The 19,254-nt window shown below is 35.7% G+C and overlaps 1 protein-coding gene across 2 annotated transcripts in view; it reads left to right on the top strand.

The window, feature by feature from the left end:
- Positions 1-12,840: 12,840 nt before the first annotated feature.
- Positions 12,841-19,254, top strand: part of Ack (activated Cdc42 kinase) — a 68,532-nt gene continuing 62,118 nt past the window's right edge. For both annotated transcript variants that reach the window (XM_083135178.1, XM_083135179.1), the window contains exons 1-2: positions 12,841-12,979; positions 18,659-18,753. In XM_083135178.1, coding sequence (XP_082991304.1) covers positions 18,661-18,753 — 93 coding nt within the window. In that variant the 5' untranslated portion in view covers positions 12,841-12,979; positions 18,659-18,660. The remainder of the gene's footprint in view (positions 12,980-18,658; positions 18,754-19,254) is intronic.

Raw genomic sequence — 19,254 nt, forward strand, 5'->3', positions numbered from 1 at the left:
AACAACATTCATTCGTCTGATATATAGTTTTCTCTCAACTCCTGCATTAATCCAGTGACATTGTTGCAGTATACCAGGGACCCATTCATAGAAAGAAGAAAATTTTAGTTGACATTTTCTGAATGTAAGACTTGTCCCTGCTTCCAGCAGGATCCACCCTTGCAGTCTTGAACCCAGCAACTCCGCTTCTTTGTTTGTAAGGTTCAAATCACATACTAAATCATTTAATTCTTGCTGGGTGATAAGATGCGGTGTCTTCCGTGACTCTTGAAAGTCAGGATCATGTCCAAGAGAAGATATCTGTTCATCTGAGGAAGTTTGTTTCCTCTTCCAAACACCAATCCAATGGTGACTTTGGAACAGGTAATGTCTCATGATGTTGCACTGGTCTTATTGCAGAATGTAAATTTGGATACTGTAGGATATAATTGGACTTTCTTGAGAATCCCGTAACATTACTTAAACAAAAGTAACAATCAGTAATGTGATCTCGAGGTTCGCGCCATACCATGGGAACAGCAAAGGACATGGATGATGTGTATCATGTAACCACTCTCGTAAATATCGCGAGCATCTACTGCAACAGACATGAAGAGCCCACCCTTTATCTTGGTCTCCGATTTTGCATCCGAAATATAGCTCGTAAGCTTTCTTCACTATTGGTGCAATTGAGTTTCGTTGGAATTTTGTTGTGAACTCACCACTCACATAGCAAAACAGATTGGGTGAATTTACACATTTACGAGGCATCACTGCACTCTTTTCAAATACCACACAAAACAATCGCAATGAAGCACAGAACCTAACACACAACCTACACTTCCAGCAAACAGAACTCAACTGATAAAGACACAGTACAATGCATCATCACCTTGCCTCTTTAACAAGGACTTTTCTCTACTCTTATTTTATCGGGTAACAAAATAAACAACAATATTTGCCCTTTTTGTTGTTGTTACAATGTTTTCTTCATATTATGCAGGAAAAACAGCCACACGTATTCTCTTGATGAATCCTTGTATATCATATGGCGAAAAAAAGCTTTGTTACATTTATTTCAATTTCGTGTTATTTCAAAAACTAGACGTGGTGGAGAAAAAAGAACATCATTTTCGTGTTCGGCAAGTCAAAAAACATAGAAATAGGTTGTTTTCCGGTCGCGGCAAATTTCATTGTTCCTCAGTGTTATTATTAAATATGTTCTGTATGTATTCAAGTAATGTTTTTTGTTTCACAACTGTATAAAATATGCATGTAGTTCGTACAGCCAACCAGGTAGCACACGAGAAGTAATAAATATCATCATACACTCCTTATTCTCTAGCCTTAATCATTCATTTTGATACACATGCTCAATGCATTATCTTCATAGCTTTGTCTAAAATGCATTTTGAGAGTGACAGGAACAACATATTTTTCTAGAAGTAAATACTATTAAATCAATGGCTCGCTATGTCATAATAATTTTCTTCAATATATTTCAAACTCATTGTAAATTCGTAATTGGAATTTAGGAATCTTATAAGCTGGTATTGAGGCGAGACAAGACTTTGTATAGTCTCGGTCTCGCCTCTAGTTGTAAGTACCAGTCTCTATCTCGGTCTCAAGTCTGGAAATGTGTGGTATAAGAAACATACACAGCATGTCAATGCACAAAATTTCGCAGCTTATAGAGGAAGAGAGAAATTTTCTTAACATTTTTGTTTGACACCACAAGGCCACGGCTGCCACTGAAGGATTAACTTTGCAATTGCGATAAATAAAATATATGCATAAATATATATGTGTTGCTCACGAAATGAGACACGATATGGGACAGGCATTTTGAAATTTGATATAAAAGTGAATGCCTGTCTTGTCTCATTGTTGAGATGAGACACAAGACAATACAAGATGGCTTGTGAAAAGTCTCGTCCCATCTAGAAAGTGTTGAAGAAAAACATACAAAATATTTAAACATTTTCATATACTTATTTACTTGGAGAAACTTACTTTCCTTGGAAACACAGACCAGTGTTTATTACATCTAAAGAAGGATAACATACAAAGAGTAATGAATGAATAAATGTTTTAATACTCTTTAATAATGGGAAGTAACCCATCCTTACTTCCCATTTTTCAATTTATTCAAAGTTATTAATTGTATGTTGTGATAATACTCCAAATACAAGTGCAATTCATACAATACCGATTCAGATGCATATTTTTTGTGAAAAGAATTGTGATAGAGAATGGGTATTTCAAGAAAATATTGTAAACTGTACCAAGAAATTCGGGGACTTTGCTTTTTAAAAAATATATTATTTGTTTTTTCTTTTAAAAGTTCATATGCCTTAACACCTGAGAAATATTTTATGAAGCTTTTAGGAAATCCTTTCCTTTGTGTAATTGTACTAAGTATTGCAATTCTGGATAGGTTTCTGTGTTCGCACTAAACACAAAATATTTTTTGTTGCTTCCCAGCAGCAAGTTTAGAATTTTTATGTGCATTTTCACAGTGCACATAAGTTCTGATAAGAATTAAATAGCAGTAATGAAAAAGAGCACCCATTTATTGAACTTTCAGTCCAAAGCGACATGTAACATGTATCATGTGTGAAGAATTTCGAGATTAAAGATAAGTTCAGTTCTTTTGCTTCACTCATATCATCCCATTTTTTAATTCCTACTATTCAAATATCTAATTCTCAAAAAATGCACTTGCTCGAATCCTGATGTGGGCTTGGATGTTCCTTTGTGAGTGTCCCTTCTTCAATTCTATATGAGCGTCATCCATGCTCATCATTACAATTTAACTAAAGAGTCAGAAAAGTGACATAAAATAAGAAAAGTAGGCATAAATATAGTTTGAGAACAGTCCTTGTGCTGGCACAATCAATAATTTGCCTGTAACTTTTATGCACTGAAATGTGACTGCAGTATTTAAGCAAACCTCAGTTTACAAGAATTCATTTTCATTGTGCTTTCATTTTAGCTTTTCTGCATGTATAATAATTACCCGATTTTTTAGGCAAGTAATTCGTAACGCAGGATTGGCATCAATCTTTTGTCCCGTATTTGGTGATATTCCAAGCACTTCAGATTGTAAATATCGCTTGTAAAAAAATGAACGGCAAATTTAGAATTTGCAACGTAATTTTTCGAAACTCCTTGTCGGAAGGAAACATGGAAAACAATATCAGTTTTTTAATATTGTGTTTTACTGTACTTGACGGCAGTATTTGTGTCTCAAACAGATATGAAATGAGAATCCTACAAAAATAAATCATAAGGAACACATGAATACAACAACAAAAATTACACAAGGTTATTTCACTTTTCAATCAGGGGTGTACTGTGTTCTCTTCCGCTAGCTTCCTTCCGTCTGACGTCAAACTTCACAACTTCATCCGTTTCCAAAAAGGGGCTTCAGAAACAGGCCTCTCAAGGAAAGCGTTGTGCAGGTCAAAGGACCTTGGATCGGCATATTGCCCCTGCAGATGAAATAGAAGTAAAGATCTGGAGATACGAGTACTTTATTTTTATTGCCTCTCAAACCCTCCCAGAGAAGAAAGGTTTACAGATTGTGCCAGATGTTACAACCATGCCGAAGTGTCAACAAATTTCAAGTCATTCTTGTTTGACACAGTAGTGCATGCTGGTGTGTAGAATGGCAATTATAGGAATGTGTAGGGAATGAGACAAATTTCGTAAATTTAAAACTGGATTTCAAAAGGCTAAAAAAAGGGAAAAAATTACACGTTTTTAAAAAGTCAGAAGGGTGCCTTCGAGAAAATCTTGCTGCCTGTGAATACAGTTTCCATTTCAAATTTCAGCACGATAGACGAAAATAATGTCGATACACTTGACGTCAAGTATTTTAGTGCTTGCGATGTTATCTAAGTCGTGTGTACCAGTGGTGGCGGTGACCTTAAATGTAGCTCGCCTGTGAACGAGGTGCCAAATGTAGGAACTAATTGCGAGGAGGAGTATGTTTCATGTTCATCTTCTGAGTCTGGTGACAGATCGCCTCTGCTTTTAGATCCAGGTGAGTGGACGTTTTAAACAGTTCCGAATTTGATTCAGTCATTCAAAAGGGCCCTATTTGCATCATAAATCATGATTACCTAAATGGTGATAATAGACACTTTTCACCTTGACATTACAAGCGTGTTATGCAAAATGGGGAAACTGTCGACAGAAGGTGGTTGGTGTACTCGAATAGGAAAGATAAGATTTTCTGTTTTTGTTGTAAGCTGTTTGGGAAGAAGGGTGGGGGCATGCTGGCAAATGAAGGCTGCTATGATTTAAGCTATCGACTACAAAACCATGAAATATCAGAAAGTCAAATTCAATTCCTTAAGAAATGGACCGAATGTGAATTTAGACTGCAGAAAAACATAACTATTGATGAGCAACAGCGACTGTTGATTTCACAGGAAAATCAGCACTAGTGTGAGGTCTTCAAATGAGTACTGTATGTCCTTAAGTATTTGGCAGAGCATAATCTTGCATTACGGGGCCTGGGCCATAAAATATTTGCAGGAAGTATAATATATATATATATATATATATATATATATATATATATATATATATATATATATATATATCACTTAGTTCTACAACGTCTCTCTACTCCTGAAGATGTGACATACCATCACGAAAATTTGAATTTTTTCTTTGTCCGGTGAGTGTTTCCTCTTTCACTTTATATATATATATATATATATTCAATTTTTGTTCCTCAGTCTGAAGCCAGGTGTCCTACAAAATAATAATGTAAACACTATTTATTACATGTTCATTTCGTTTTCATTCTGATGTACGTCGTTGCCTTATAATCAAGGGGTCCCGGGTTTGATAACAGGTGGAGGAGAATGGCACAGTGGTTCGGATCGCACTTTAAACTGTAGGTCGCGTCCCGATTAGACTATCTGGCCATAAAGTGAACTTAAAACAACAAATCGATCACTCAATCAATTTCATGTACCCCTAGTACATATTTAATTGCAAAACCGGGAATGTTCAATATCATATTGTTACTTTAACTAAAAAAGTAGCAATATTTAATCATATCCAATAACATAATTGTTTTCTTTGCTATTCATTGAATTTTGACACTGTAGTAAATTTGCATTGTTTCCATAAAATAATATTTTCATATCATGTTTCATTCTATAAATAAACAAACAATATATATATAGTATATTTGATACAAATATTTGTAACACTATCCTTATATAGTAGCTACTTTGTTTATGATTTCAGTAAATTTGGATATGTTTAAGTATGTCAAAATAAGATACGAATGCAGGGTAGGTCTCAATCAGCAGTCATTAAGAAAAGCTGGTTGCCAAATTTTAATTTTTATTAGTGCTAAACCACGATGCTGCGAACGCTCGCTCGTGCTTAAAAATAAGTAATAATTACACAATCGTAATATTCAGGTTGGCGCTAGAGAAGAATTATACAAGGAACGGATGTTATCGATATTTTAACATTACATAACACAAAGGCCTCGTGGATATAGTTTGCACAGGGCCTCACGTTTCCTAACGGCGGCGCTGCTATCACAGATCAAATTGAAGGATTTGTTGTTCTGAAGCTACTTGTATGAATCGAGTGGACCTGTTTGTTACCCCCTAGGCGACTTCCTGAACAAGATTCCATTCTCAGTACGAGGAACGTTGATATCTGGAAATCTTAAACAAGACAAGACACCTGGCCCTGGGAAAGATTAAATGAGCTCCCCCCCCCCCAAATCTCAAGTTGGTGTCTGTGCTTTTAGTCAGCCTTGAAATTTTGGCTAAGGTGATTCCACGAAAGTTGCCAAATTTAGCTCTTCTCCTACGTTACAAATATTCAAGTTTGCAATTTAAGTGTCGTCAAGTAACTGCACTATTGAAACATTACTTCTGCTGAAAAAGTAACTAGTTATAGTTACAATTCCTCAAAAAAGTAAGTGTTACTTGTAACTGAGTTACTTCCAAACATTGCTTAAAATGAATCTACAATGAAATATTGTTATGTCCAGATTAATTCCAATTTGATGTATCAAAGAATTAAGTTTTTCCATGGAATATAACTTCAAACACTTTTAACTTTGCTTTATTTGAGTGGTGCCCACACATTTTAAAGATTAATGCACTACCAATGCTGCTGCCCCTCGCATCCCTAATGCATTTGCCCTCTAGTTCTAGAGCTAGACCCTAAAAATGAGGTGTCTGATTTCATCTGTACAGATTAAATTCAGCCATACCTTATGATTTATTTATCCATATATTATGCTGTGCACAAGAGGCACATGCCCTTTTACAGTTCACAGTAAATTTAATTGGTTGGGTATAATTCTACTTGATATTTGTTCATTTCGGGCAGCTTTTGGCTTTTATGTCCTCATCAAATTGGCAGAAGTTATGTTAAAAACTTTAAAGTTTAAGGGTCATTTCATGTGAAAGCAGCAAATGAAGAACTACTTTTCAACCTTACATAGGGTTGCCAGATTTCTAAAATAAAAAAAACTGTACATACTGATGTAGGCATGGACATAGATAAATTTATTTTTTATAACATTTTTAAACATTACAAAATCAATTGCTGTTTAAAGCATTTTTAATCCCTAATTTTTAACATTCTGATTATATTAATATTCGAGTGAACTTTTGGCATCCTTTAAGAGGACATTATTTTCCAATGCATTACTATAAAATTCAGAACATGACTTATTCTCATTCACTTATTATCTCTTTAGCTAAATACAGGACAAAAGGGCGTCCAGAGAACATTTTTCGGGATACCAGGACATTTCTTTAAAAAAGGGGACAATCCCCTAACCTTACATATTTTTGTGGTTTTGACCTATTTTTCACCATTTGTTAATTTTAAATTGCAATATTTTGGCAATCAGAGCACACTTATAGATGTGATTAATATGCTGTTGGAAAGGTCTTCAATTGCTCTTTCACATTAGATACACATGCCTATGTCGGGAAGGTGAAGGTGGCACACAAAACTTGTGTAGCAATTTTCTAAAAAAACTATTCTTTTAACTTTTTTTAAAAAAATACATATGTTTTCACTAATATTCAATAAATGTACAAAATTTGACAATGGGGTCTGGAATTATGTTAGATTTAGGTTAGAGTAGCTTAGGTAATGCATTATAACCTATTTTGATAAATTTATATAATTCAAAAGTAAGTTGAACAGAAATGAAAGTTTTATCATAAACATAATATTGTCGGATTAGTATACATGTAGTCAATATGTATATTTGCATATCTTAGAAATATATTGTGCTGCTTAACTGCAGGTTGATGTCCTGTCTAACACACTGTGAAATTTGTCACAAAGACACCTTTTGTATTTATGTACAAGACAAGTAAGAGAGAGTTGGGCAAGTGAGACCTCTTAGAAACAAAATGTCATAGTCTACACTTTAAAAATAAACAAACTTATAACTTACTACACATGGAAATACATACAAACTGATAAAATCTTTTCTCACGGATAGACCACAGTACACCCAGATACTACTACATACTGAGAACTCTGTGGTTCACAAAATTATATTCGACACTGAATATGCAAAAACAGGAGTCCCTCAAGGCTCCATACTAGGCCCGCTACTGTTCATACTATATACCAACAACTTACCTGCCCCAGACAATACAAATATTTTAACATACACAGATGACACAACCATAACATGCAGTGCAAATACACAAGAAGAATTAGAAAGACAAACCTACATATCAGTAAATATCATAACTTGAATGTAAACTATCCAAAAACAATGTATATGGCTTTCAATCTTGGAAATAAACCCAATTTTGATAATATAAACTTACAAATAGATGATAATCAAATCAATTATGAAAATCCAGTTAAATTTTTAGGTTTAGTTATTGATGACAAATTAAGATTGACATATCATATTGACCATGTATGCAAAAAAGTAGGGAAAAACTTGTATCTCCTGAAATGCCTAAAACAATATCATGTGTCTGAAATAAACACAAATCTATACTATGGACTTGTATATCCATACCTAGAATATTGCATAATAGCATGGGGAGGAGCTGCGCAGGAATACACTCAAAGATTACTTACTCTACAGAAAAGAGCAATACGGTATATGTTCAAAATACCAATTAGAAACTCATGTAGAGAATTATTTAGAGAAAATAAAATTATGACCATATATTCCCTATATATTTACAAAGTAATTGAATATGTACTAAAACACCATAAATTAGATAAGAATTCGACCGTCCATCAGCACAACACACGTCAAAAAGAGAACTTCCACATGCAAGCACACAGACTTGTTCTCTCAGACAAATCACCTCATGTTGCAGGAATAAAATACCATAACAAACTTTCCACACACATCAAACAAATTACAGAAACTCACAAGAAACTGAAAGCAATTAAACAGTATTTAACAGATATACCTCTATATAATCTCAATGAATTTCAATAGTTAAACTGGATTAGTAAATTGAAGCATTTAAATTCTTTTCATACTGTATGTCTCCTATATTTGGATTTTCTCTTTTACAAGTTTAATATGTGACACATAAACTGTTTATGTTTAATCCATATGCAGGGACATAGCTAGGTTGATCAGTTTGGGGGGCACAAAGGTAAGATTTTTTATATCAAACTATTATAAATTAATAAACTATTTACACCATATAGGCCTATACTGTATACATACATTATATATATATATAGTCTTGGAAAGTAAAGAGCAAGGGCCTCCTCGGTGGCGCATGGTAGCATCGTCGCCTTGTAATCAAGGGGTTCAGAGTTTGATACCCGGTGGATGCTCATAGTGGTTCAGATCCCAGTTTACACTGTGTAACCAGTCCCGATTAACCTTACTGTGCACAAAGTCCACTTAAAACACGAACTCGATAATTGGAAGGTTTTAGAAGGACTAAACATGGCTTTTTATGCATCGTACAATTTTGCTTCTTTTCACCCTACTTTTACAGTTTTTGTTCCTAAGAATTCCACTGAGTATAACATGCTACGAAACCAGAGGTCCAAGATTCGGACCTTGGACAGGTATGGTTGTATCATGTCTGTCCCATCGCCATTCCTTCGGCTCATCATTCATCCTCATCGTCATATTTAACCCAGGAGGTAGAAACGCGGCATAATATAGAAATATATAAATGATTGATTTGGTTTATTTTACTTCGCTTTTCTGACACTTTTTGGCTAATCATGAAGATGAAAATGAAATTGAGTGATGTGAAATTGATGAAAGGACCATCATAAAGAACACACACGCCCAGTCCGGGATTCGAACCCAGGACCCTTGGCATCGTAGTGCAGCTTGTTAACCACAGCACAACAAATAGAAACAGAAAATGCTTGATAAACAATTTGCTTCTCCATAATGCATGTTTATATTATATAACTATTATTCGCTGTATGACTAGGGATTAATTATATTTGTATGTCTAGTCAACCTTGCCACCTAAGCAGCAACAGCTTCTGCATTTGCAGGTGGAAGCTAAATAAAGAAAAATTACAGAAAGTCGGAAAGATATACAAATTTGGAAACATAATATTTATAGAGCATGCAGACGCCTGTAAAATAAATTGCTACATACCTAGTTTTCTTCCTTAATTGAAACGTGGTTTTTTCTTCATTATACATGAGATCAACCACCCTGGTAGTTGAACCCAGGATCTTGTGTGGTAGTCAGACTCTTTTTTAGAACGTCAATATGTTGGATATTTGGTCGATCAGTCGATCCTGATCCATTGTTTCCAGAGGAAGACAATCTGGCAGCTTATCATTCGACATTTCACTCGCGATGTAGGAAAACGAGATCACAAACACTTCGTGATTCTATCTTCTCGCGTTTACAGAAGTTAACCACCGCTGGGACCACAAACCCTACTTCAAACTATCAGACAGACATAAATTGTCAACCAAATCAGCAGATGAACCGACCGCTTCAACGTTTATCCGAATTTTCAGAAAGTGGCCTTTCCCTCCTTTGCAGGGCAGGTCATTAGCAGGAGTGTTGAGTCCATGTGAAAAGAACCGCTAGCTATGTCATTCATTCCCACGCCGAAAAAGGGAGAAGCAATAGAATTCTGTTCTTGGAATTTGGATATCTTTTCTGAACCATAAAATAATTAAACCCAGAAAGTTCTAGCTACCCGTAGCTAAATCTTCCTGTTTGTGTCGTCCTTTCGGCGCCCATGGTGCCAGTGCAGAGCCAGATGAAGAGAAAGTGCGGGTTTTGGAGGGATCCTGGATCTGGTGTGCAGCAGGGAGGAAAAGTGCATTTTCAATAGGTATCAGACTTCCCTGACCCGGGGCGAACCACAAAGCCATTAACTGCATCCTCTGCTATCTGCTAATACATCTGTTTGTGTTCAAGAAGCAAGAAACAGGGAATTAAGGAAATGCCTTGTTTGGGTTCGTGCTACTGAAAATTGAAGAAGTTTTTCAAACTGCAAGCAAAATTTACTGAAGAAATATTTTGCAATATTTGTCATCAAAGTAAAATTTCCAGTAAATACAGAACAGTTTGCCGGGGCCAGTGCCCCCGCGTGCCCCACCTAACGACGTCCCTGCCCATATGATTTATTTGTATTTTTGTGTTTGCATTTTGTTCTGTTCATTGTAATCCTACTCCATTCGTAATATTAAGTATTGTATGACGTTTTCCACACCCATGGATATGGGTCTACGGAAATAAAGAATTTATTATTATTATTATATAGAATATTTTTTAATATTCCTAGCTATTTCAAGCACAAAAAAATTTAACCACTCTGTTTAAAAAACTGAAGTAATTGAAACAATATGCATGTGGTGTATACTACCAAGAGACACAAATTGAACACTGAAACTTAACATGTAATTTTCACAAGACAGACATTCTAAATCAATCACAATTACTAGGGACGTTCAATATATAGGTTCCCCTGTGCTATAAAATATTGTATAAAGCAATGCTATTAAAAAGAAGCACATGGTTGACAAGCGCCGTCCTTCGTCTACAAGGAACAACAATCGATTCGTTATCAGACGTGAAGGCGCATGCGCTCAAGGGCGAAAACTAAATGCTTGTTCGGAAAGAGCGGGCTCGCGTCATAAGGAGTTCAGAAGCATGGACTTTTTGGAACGAGGAAGAACAATTAATGCTGACCGTTATTGTCAAACAATGGATAAACTGAAAAAACGCAATTCGACATAAGCGACCAGGTCTCCTGTCAGCTGGTGTCATTCTTCTTGACGATAACACTCGCCCCCACTCAGCAGTGCAAACACGACACAAAATTGAAGAATTGGGGTGGGAACGGCTGCCCCACCCTCCATACAGCCCCGATTTAGCGCCGAGTGATTTCCATCTTTTTCCGGTACTAAGGCTGTGTCCAAAAGGTACAAAGTACATACTTGAAGTACAGTCTTGACGGAAGTGACGTCACCTAGTGCAGTTCGAAAGCGCCAAGCAAACGAGTGTACAAGACCAGAGCACGCAGCACACGAGCAGTGCACACTTGCGATCTGTGCTTGCTTTTCATTTGTTAAAAAAATGGATGTCGGAAGTCAATCAGCTGGTAGTTGTAGTTCTTCCATTGTGTGGAAATGTAAGTAAACAAGTTTTTAAAATACTATGTAATTTTATTTATTGGTTTTATTCATATATGCGTGGTTTCTTTCTTCTATAGTGAGAAGTGTTTAAAAGTGAGAAAACAATTTCTTTTTCCGCGATCGTAAACCATGTTGCGGAATGTGTGAAAATTAATTTGAAAGAGCAAATTTATTTCATATTTCTATAATAAATAACGTGCTGTGTTATATAAACAGTCGATGTTTGATAATTTTAGTTTCGAAGCAACTTTTGTTGCAATCCTCACTTGTGCTGGCGCTGCAGTCGAAGTGCAGTTCGAAAGCTTTCCGCTTCCAGGCTTCAAGACCGCACTGCGAGTATGCTCTCGAAGTATGCTCGCTTCAAGTATGGTCTTGCAGCTTTCGGACACAGCCTAAAGTCTGAATTGCAAGGTTACAGTTTCGAAATAGATGAAGAAGTGAAGTGGAATGTGAGAATAGTGCTCAATAGCCAGAGCCGCAATGGGTATGGACAAATTGGTTCAACGGTGGGACAAATGCCTGAATCTCTATGGGGATTATGTGGAGAAGTGAGGAAGGATCCTCCTACACATGTATGTATAGTTTTCTAATGTATCTTAAAAATATTTCTTTTACAGCATACGGAAACTTATATATTGAACGACCCACGTACATATGTAGATGTGGAAACAGAACTGTCATATAACTTTCTTAGGAAGACGCCATCAAGTGTGCGAGTTCCTCTCATAATATTCTACTTCATTGTAGGCGGAGAAGACCCTAACAAACATATCAAAGGCCTTTTCCAAACTTCTTACTTTAAAATTGTTGTTCAAAGATCTTATATTTCCAGATATTAACATTCCTGGTTCAAGGATTTTCAATTTGATATATATATTTGAACAAAATAGGAGCCATATAGCATTTTTACCCATTTTACTGATTTCTAGGGGTGTGCGGGACTTTCGGGATCTCGCGCACCCCTACCAGTTATTTTGATTTAAATCCAAGATGGCGGCCAATACGGTGGCTTTACATAATGCTTAGATTTTTCTAGACTTCTTGATAAGTAGGATAGTTTTCCGAATCTAAAAAGATCTTAACTTTCGATATTTTGCCTTCGTCTTTTTTGTCATGAAATGATTGGCTGAAATATGGAACTCTGTTTTCAAATAGAAAGAAAGAAGAAAAATCTATGTGGATAGTCTGTGTTTATTTCCTCATTTTTTATCTGTACAGGAAGAGGAAAAGGAAGTCCGAAGGTGGAGTAAAGTAGCAAAACAAGCGATTACGAATTGTGATTATAAGGAGCAAACGTACACATGCAGAACGTAAAGCGCAAACTATTGTTTTATGTGATTTCATAGAGATAAGAGACTACGCTAGGTAATTGTGTATAAGATAAGCACTGGTTTTTGATTTATTCTTGTGAAAGTTGTGATCAGTAGTGCGAAACGATTTCTTTAGTATTATATCGTCTTGCACTCGTCCACAAGAAATTTGAAGTGTAGTAGTATTTATTTGATTTCGAAACTTCTGTACAATGTCATCATTAGGCGATATCTGTTAGTACCATGATAGCGTTACGTTTTTTAAAAGCCAGAGCTATGGCATTTGTTTATCTTTTCCCCACATTTTTACTGCCGTTTTCGTTTTTTCGCATTCATCTTCTTTTAGGGAACTGCGCTTCGACCTTGCCCCTATAATTCCCAACCACACACTAATTAAATTTTCCCGTGACTTCTAGGATAATACTTGTGTTTCTACAACATGGGTTATTTCTGGGACTTCTTAGAGGTTTTTTTTTTCCAAGTTTTGAAATTTATTTTTTTTAAATTAGTGGAAAAAACCCTGATGAAAAGCTTTCATGATAATCAAACCATCTGAGATTAAACAGATTTTTGATGAATTAGTCTTATGTTATGTACGGATGGGTGGAAGATGCCCAACGACGTAATGAATTCACAACTCGAAAGGTAGAATTTTTCCTTTTGGGTCAAATCCCGACCTGTTTCACATAATAATGTATTTAAGCTGAAAATAGGGGTCGGGTACCCTATTCTACACCCTCGAATTTTGAAATTTTTTCTTTTTCATTATGAACATTATTTGATCCTATTTGTGAATAAAAAAAAATTGGAGCGCGGAAAGAAGTATTTACGACTGTACAGCCGTTTAAAGTTGAAATTTTGTCGTTTGAAATGGTTCGCAATTATTTCCAATTTCTAGATCGTGATACTAACACGACACCAAATTTTAACTATCGATCTCAACCTAACTGAACTAACCTATCCACGCGCCAATGGTTCGTGGGGCTAGCATCAATGGTTCGTGGGGCTAGCGCCAATGGTTCGTGGGGCTAGCGCCAATGGTTCGTGGGGCTAGCGTCAATGGTTCGTGGGGCTAGCGCCAATGGTTCGTGAGGCTAGCGTCAATGGTTCGTGGGGCTAGCGCCAATGGTTCGTGGGGCAGCAGACCATCTCCCTGTAAGTCAAGTACAATGTCCCGTATGTCTCGTCGAACAAAGTCCTCTATGTCCTTCATCCGTTGAACGTGTGTCAATCTCATATTTAGTCCTTTTGTCTTAATTCAATGTCACACAAATCAATTCCAATGTCTAAAGTCGCACAAAACAATTGCAATGTCTCAAATATCCAATCCGCCAATAAATTACATAAATAATATATTGAAATCGCAAATTATCCCATTGCACAAGTCATTCATAACAAGAAAAAATTGCAAATTATCCCATTGCACAAGTCAAAGATAAGAAGAAAAAGAAAATGTTCAGACGTGCGCCTGTGACATGAATCCAAGATGCGCCATGATCAAATCCCTGCAAAACCGTTTCGACGTTACATAAGGAATCTAAATATTGAAAAACGTAAGTTTCCTAGCACGTAGATCTAAAAAAATTACTTTCCGCGCTATTTAGAAACATCGTTTCTTATGAAGAACTAATTTTCGTAACGAGAATATTTGAAATGTGCGAAAAATCGAGGGTGTAGAAAAGGGTACCCGAGCCGAAAATAGTAATATAAGAACTTTGAATTACACGTACTGAGTTTCACTAAGTTGCCTAACACAATCATGATCATGAAGCAAGTAAAACTGTAAGTAGGGGGATTCTAAGGCCCAAGTTCCTTTTGTTTTATTGCAATTTCATCATGATATGAATGCAAATTTTACATGGTTCGATTTTGATGTATGTCTGTTAACACATACTGCGGAGTTTTAGTAATTATTAATTTTTTGTTCAATATATGCTTTCATGGTTAGGTTTGGTTCCCTTAGCATTAAAATAATGTCCATAAATGCATTCTACGGTACTACCTTACTATACCAGAGACACATATCAATGATTTATTTCGCAATTTTTTACATTGCTAACGTACTATTCTGCATTGCGGAACATTTCTTTAGGTGAAATAATGAATTTCTACCGAAAATAGTGTCTATTTCTTACATTAACGAGTACTTACTGTTGTTCCTTATTTCCCACAAACCATCCATGGGTAGCCTCAAAAACCATTGAGATTAGCCCAAAAATTCACTATAGCTCCACGAACCATCACGGGGACGAGGTATGCCTACTAGGTTAGGTTAGGCCTGTTAGGTTAGGTTCCATTAGCACTCCTTTCATTCAATTTAGCATATACGGACAATACAAGAGCGTATTGTGCTCTCGTGCAGAAAGCAAATGGCAGCAGCAGCAGCAATAGCACGTCGGAAATAGATTTTCGTAGAAATCCACATGCATTCGCATTAAAATGGATCAAAACTACATTCCCGAACATCAACAACGCTACAGAAAATGATTTGCGTAAGTACTTTCTCCTGTAAATTTGGAGAAATCCGTCTCCGGTATAGTAAAGTGTTACCCATTCTACTAAGGTTCCGATTTACTTCTAATTTCTTTCCCACGCTTCTACGATATTTACTGTCGCTTGTCGACGGAGAATATTTTGTCCATGAGAAGTATATAAGGTAATTTTCAAGGTTTTTTTTTTCAACATAAATAACTTTTGGTAACACTTTACCAAAGACGGAGACGGATTTCATCAAATTTGCAGGAGAAAGTATGTACGCAAATCATTTTCTGTAGTGTTGTTGATGTTCGGGAATGTAGTTTTGATCCATTTTAATGTGAATGCATGTGGTTTTCTACGAAAATCTATTTCCGATGTGCTATTGCTGCTGCCGCCATGATGTTGTCCATATATGCTAAATTGAACAAAAGGAGTGCTAATGGAACCTAACCTAACCTAGTAGGCATACCTCGTCCCCGTGATGGTTCGTGGGGCTATCGTGAATTTTTGGGCTAACGTCAATGGTTTTTGGGGCTACCCGTGGATGGTTTGTGGGAAATAAGGAACAACAGTAAGTACTCGTTAATGTAAGAAATAGACATTATTTTCGTTATAAATTCATTATTTCACCTAAAGAAATGTTCCGCAATGCAGAATAGTACGTTAGCAATGTAAAAAATTGCGAAATAAATCATTGATAGGTGTCTCCGGTATAGTAAAGTACTACCTAACTTTTTTTGACTCCAAACAGTGATCATTACTTTAAGGAACGTTCAAATTTCGTGTGACAATGATTTCCAAAATTCTACGATAATTAGTCTTTGTGCTAGGAGAAATCATAAAACAATCGGAACCGTTACCGATTCTAACTCCAAAAATGATAACATTCTGTATATAAGAGCCAACCAGGAATCTTTGTTCAAAGTGTACTTAAATTTTATCACAATTTAGGCTACCAAAGAATATTTTGAGCTGAATTTTAGGATTAATAACATTAGAAAAAAAGCAGTCGCAAGTTTGATATTTTCAGTATGCAGTATATTTATGCTGGTAAATTTGTGAATTTCAAATGCGCAAGGCAACTTCACAGATTTATTCAAAGTTGGCATCTATACTGTCTATGGTAAGTTTTTCTACTTTTCAAGGTCAATTAGAAGATGAAGTTCCTGATTTCCCAGGCATTCCGTACAGAAACAGTCATCAAAGATTATGTTTAAAGACCTTAGAAAATGTACATGATTGAAATTGCTTCTCACGTTGCTGAGTGACTACCAATTTTCCACATGAGTAAGAGACCTTAGGTCCACACAGCACAATCTATAATGCGGGAACTCATTCTGTAGAAAACATCTAACAATGTACAATAATTCACTCCATACCTAAACTCGATGATTGCATGCTATAAGTGACATACGTTTTCCATTTCTCTCAATCCACTCCTCATCATCCTTACCAATATCGTGTTGGCATTTCACCAACAAATTTCCCAACAAGAATGCTGTAAACATTTCTATCCTCTTCCATGCATGCTACATGGCCTGCCTGCCCACCGAAGTCTTCTTGATTTAATTATTCTAATATCAGGAGCCAGTTAAACGACTTTTGTGTATTTTAATCTTTAGATTCTTTTATATTAGTCAAGAGGATAAAAGTTTATGAATAGAAAATTACAAGCACTAAGGATGTAGGGGAAGATGCACGAAGGCTTCTTGCCAAAAAATCTTTTGTTTGTGGTCCCTTTGTAAATATTTTAATCTGAAAGTTTTTTAGTCTTGTTTTTATTCACATATAGGCTAGTTGGGACCAGATCTACAGTTTTTAAGTGGGATTTGAATCAATGTGTACCTCCACAGAGCATCAAACCCCATACAATGTTACCACTATGACATTGGGTAGCCCCAGGAACTAATTCAAGCAGGTCGTTATCTATAATTGTATCATCACCTACCATATGATTTTGTCCTTAAAGCATGTATTTACTTTGTTCTGATTTCAGGACACCTGTATTGTAGCCATGTATACATGTCGATGAAGTTTTTCAATCAATTTTGATATTGGCTAACTTCAAGCCTATCTCCTTTGCTGCTTCTAACAATATTTTAGTCCTTCTTTAATTTCTTCCAACTTCCCGACTGCATATTCTAAGGTTAAATTAAAAGGCATGGCTGATAAAACATCTTGCTTTGACAACAACCAGTAAAACTTTGAATAATCCCAGTAACAACAGGGTTGTTTTGATTATAGATCACAAATTAGAGACAGACTTTCCCAGTGTAATATTAACACTGTTGTGTTTTAATGAAGTGGTACTGGGTTCAGCACCTGGCAGATGCACATTGCTGAATAGTTCTGATCCCACTTTAAAAATAAATTTAGGATTGTTACATTTTATCTAACAGTGCAAACAATCTCAGATTAAGCAGAATTGTGGTTCAAAACTTGATCTTAATTTGCATGCGTCATTTGGCTTAACATTTAAGTGCCAAACTGTGTAAATAAAAATGTTAACAATTTTATGCTCACTGTGGCATTCCTAAACCCATAACTGAGACAACGTTTGTCATATCTTTGAATATAGTTTCGTGAACAATGTTTACAGTATAATGACCATCACGTACACATGCTCCACCAGAATGCACATTGTTTAACCTTTAAATTGAAAATGAATCTCTAAATATTGTAGAAGAAACAGTAGTTGATATTTGTGCATCAAGGTTAATATGGAAAGTTTTCCTGTTTATGTTTACAAAGTGTTGATCTGGCACAAAATGAAAAATTATAATTGCATTTTGTTACTTACAATCACTAATTTATGCTTGCCCTATATTATGTGTCTGGTTTGATCCTTGGTGGAGGTGTGTTGAACAGTGGTTCGCATTCCATAAAGTTCACTTAGAACAACAACACTAATATAGCATTGTAATTAAAGTATGCCATGCCTTCATATATTTGTAGATGAAAAAAGAGATAATGTTAATATTGTACCGGCAGATTTACATAACCCATTTGTACTTGTAGTGGTATTGTCACCTTGTAATCAAAGGGTCATGTTGGATACCTTCATATCCAACTTTAAACTGTAAGTCCAGTCTTGATTAGCCTATCTGTGCATAAAGCGGACTTCAAACAAGCAAACATTTGTACCTGCTTCTAAGCTGTGATTAACAAGATAAATCTGTGCAACTAACTGGATGTATTATATATTTCATTTTTTTTAAAAAAAAATCTAAATAATTTCATATTTAATTCTCCTCAGTTATGGCAGAAGATGAGGGAATTGAGTGGCTCTATGATCTGCTACAAGAAGTCCAGCTCGAGCAGTTCTTCACAAGAATTCGGGATGAATTACAGGTAAATACAAGCGTTCAGTATGTTTTTCTGAAATTAATTCACTTACTTCATTTTGAACTTCGTAATTCACTCAATAGCCAATGGGGCATTCCAGCATTACATGTGTGACATTCACATCCTGGAAATGTCTGGGAAATTTACTGTGTTTGTGGAAAAATCAACATTTTTGTAGTAGTGCAATAAAAGTAGGTTTTTAAACAAATAACAATAGGAGAAGCAAGAAATTTAAAATTTGTTCTGGTCGAAGTATGCTTCAGTTTAATATGCTGTGTAGGGCCGGTAGTTACAGTAGAAATTGTATATTAACCTTTTCACTGCTACAGACTTTCTCAATTGTAATACCATGCTGTGCTAACTACTTTTTACATTTTACCAATTTAATTTGTACCATTTTTCCCTTTCAATTTCAACGATTTTAGAGTGTTTCAACAAACAAAAACTGCTAAAGAGTTGTACATATTATTATCTATCACCAAAAAAATTACACACATAATACACAGA

This window comes from Lepisma saccharinum, chromosome 14 (assembly GCF_977018435.1).
Source record: "Lepisma saccharinum chromosome 14, izLepSacc3.1, whole genome shotgun sequence".
Taxonomy (NCBI): Eukaryota; Metazoa; Arthropoda; class Insecta; order Zygentoma; family Lepismatidae; genus Lepisma; species Lepisma saccharinum.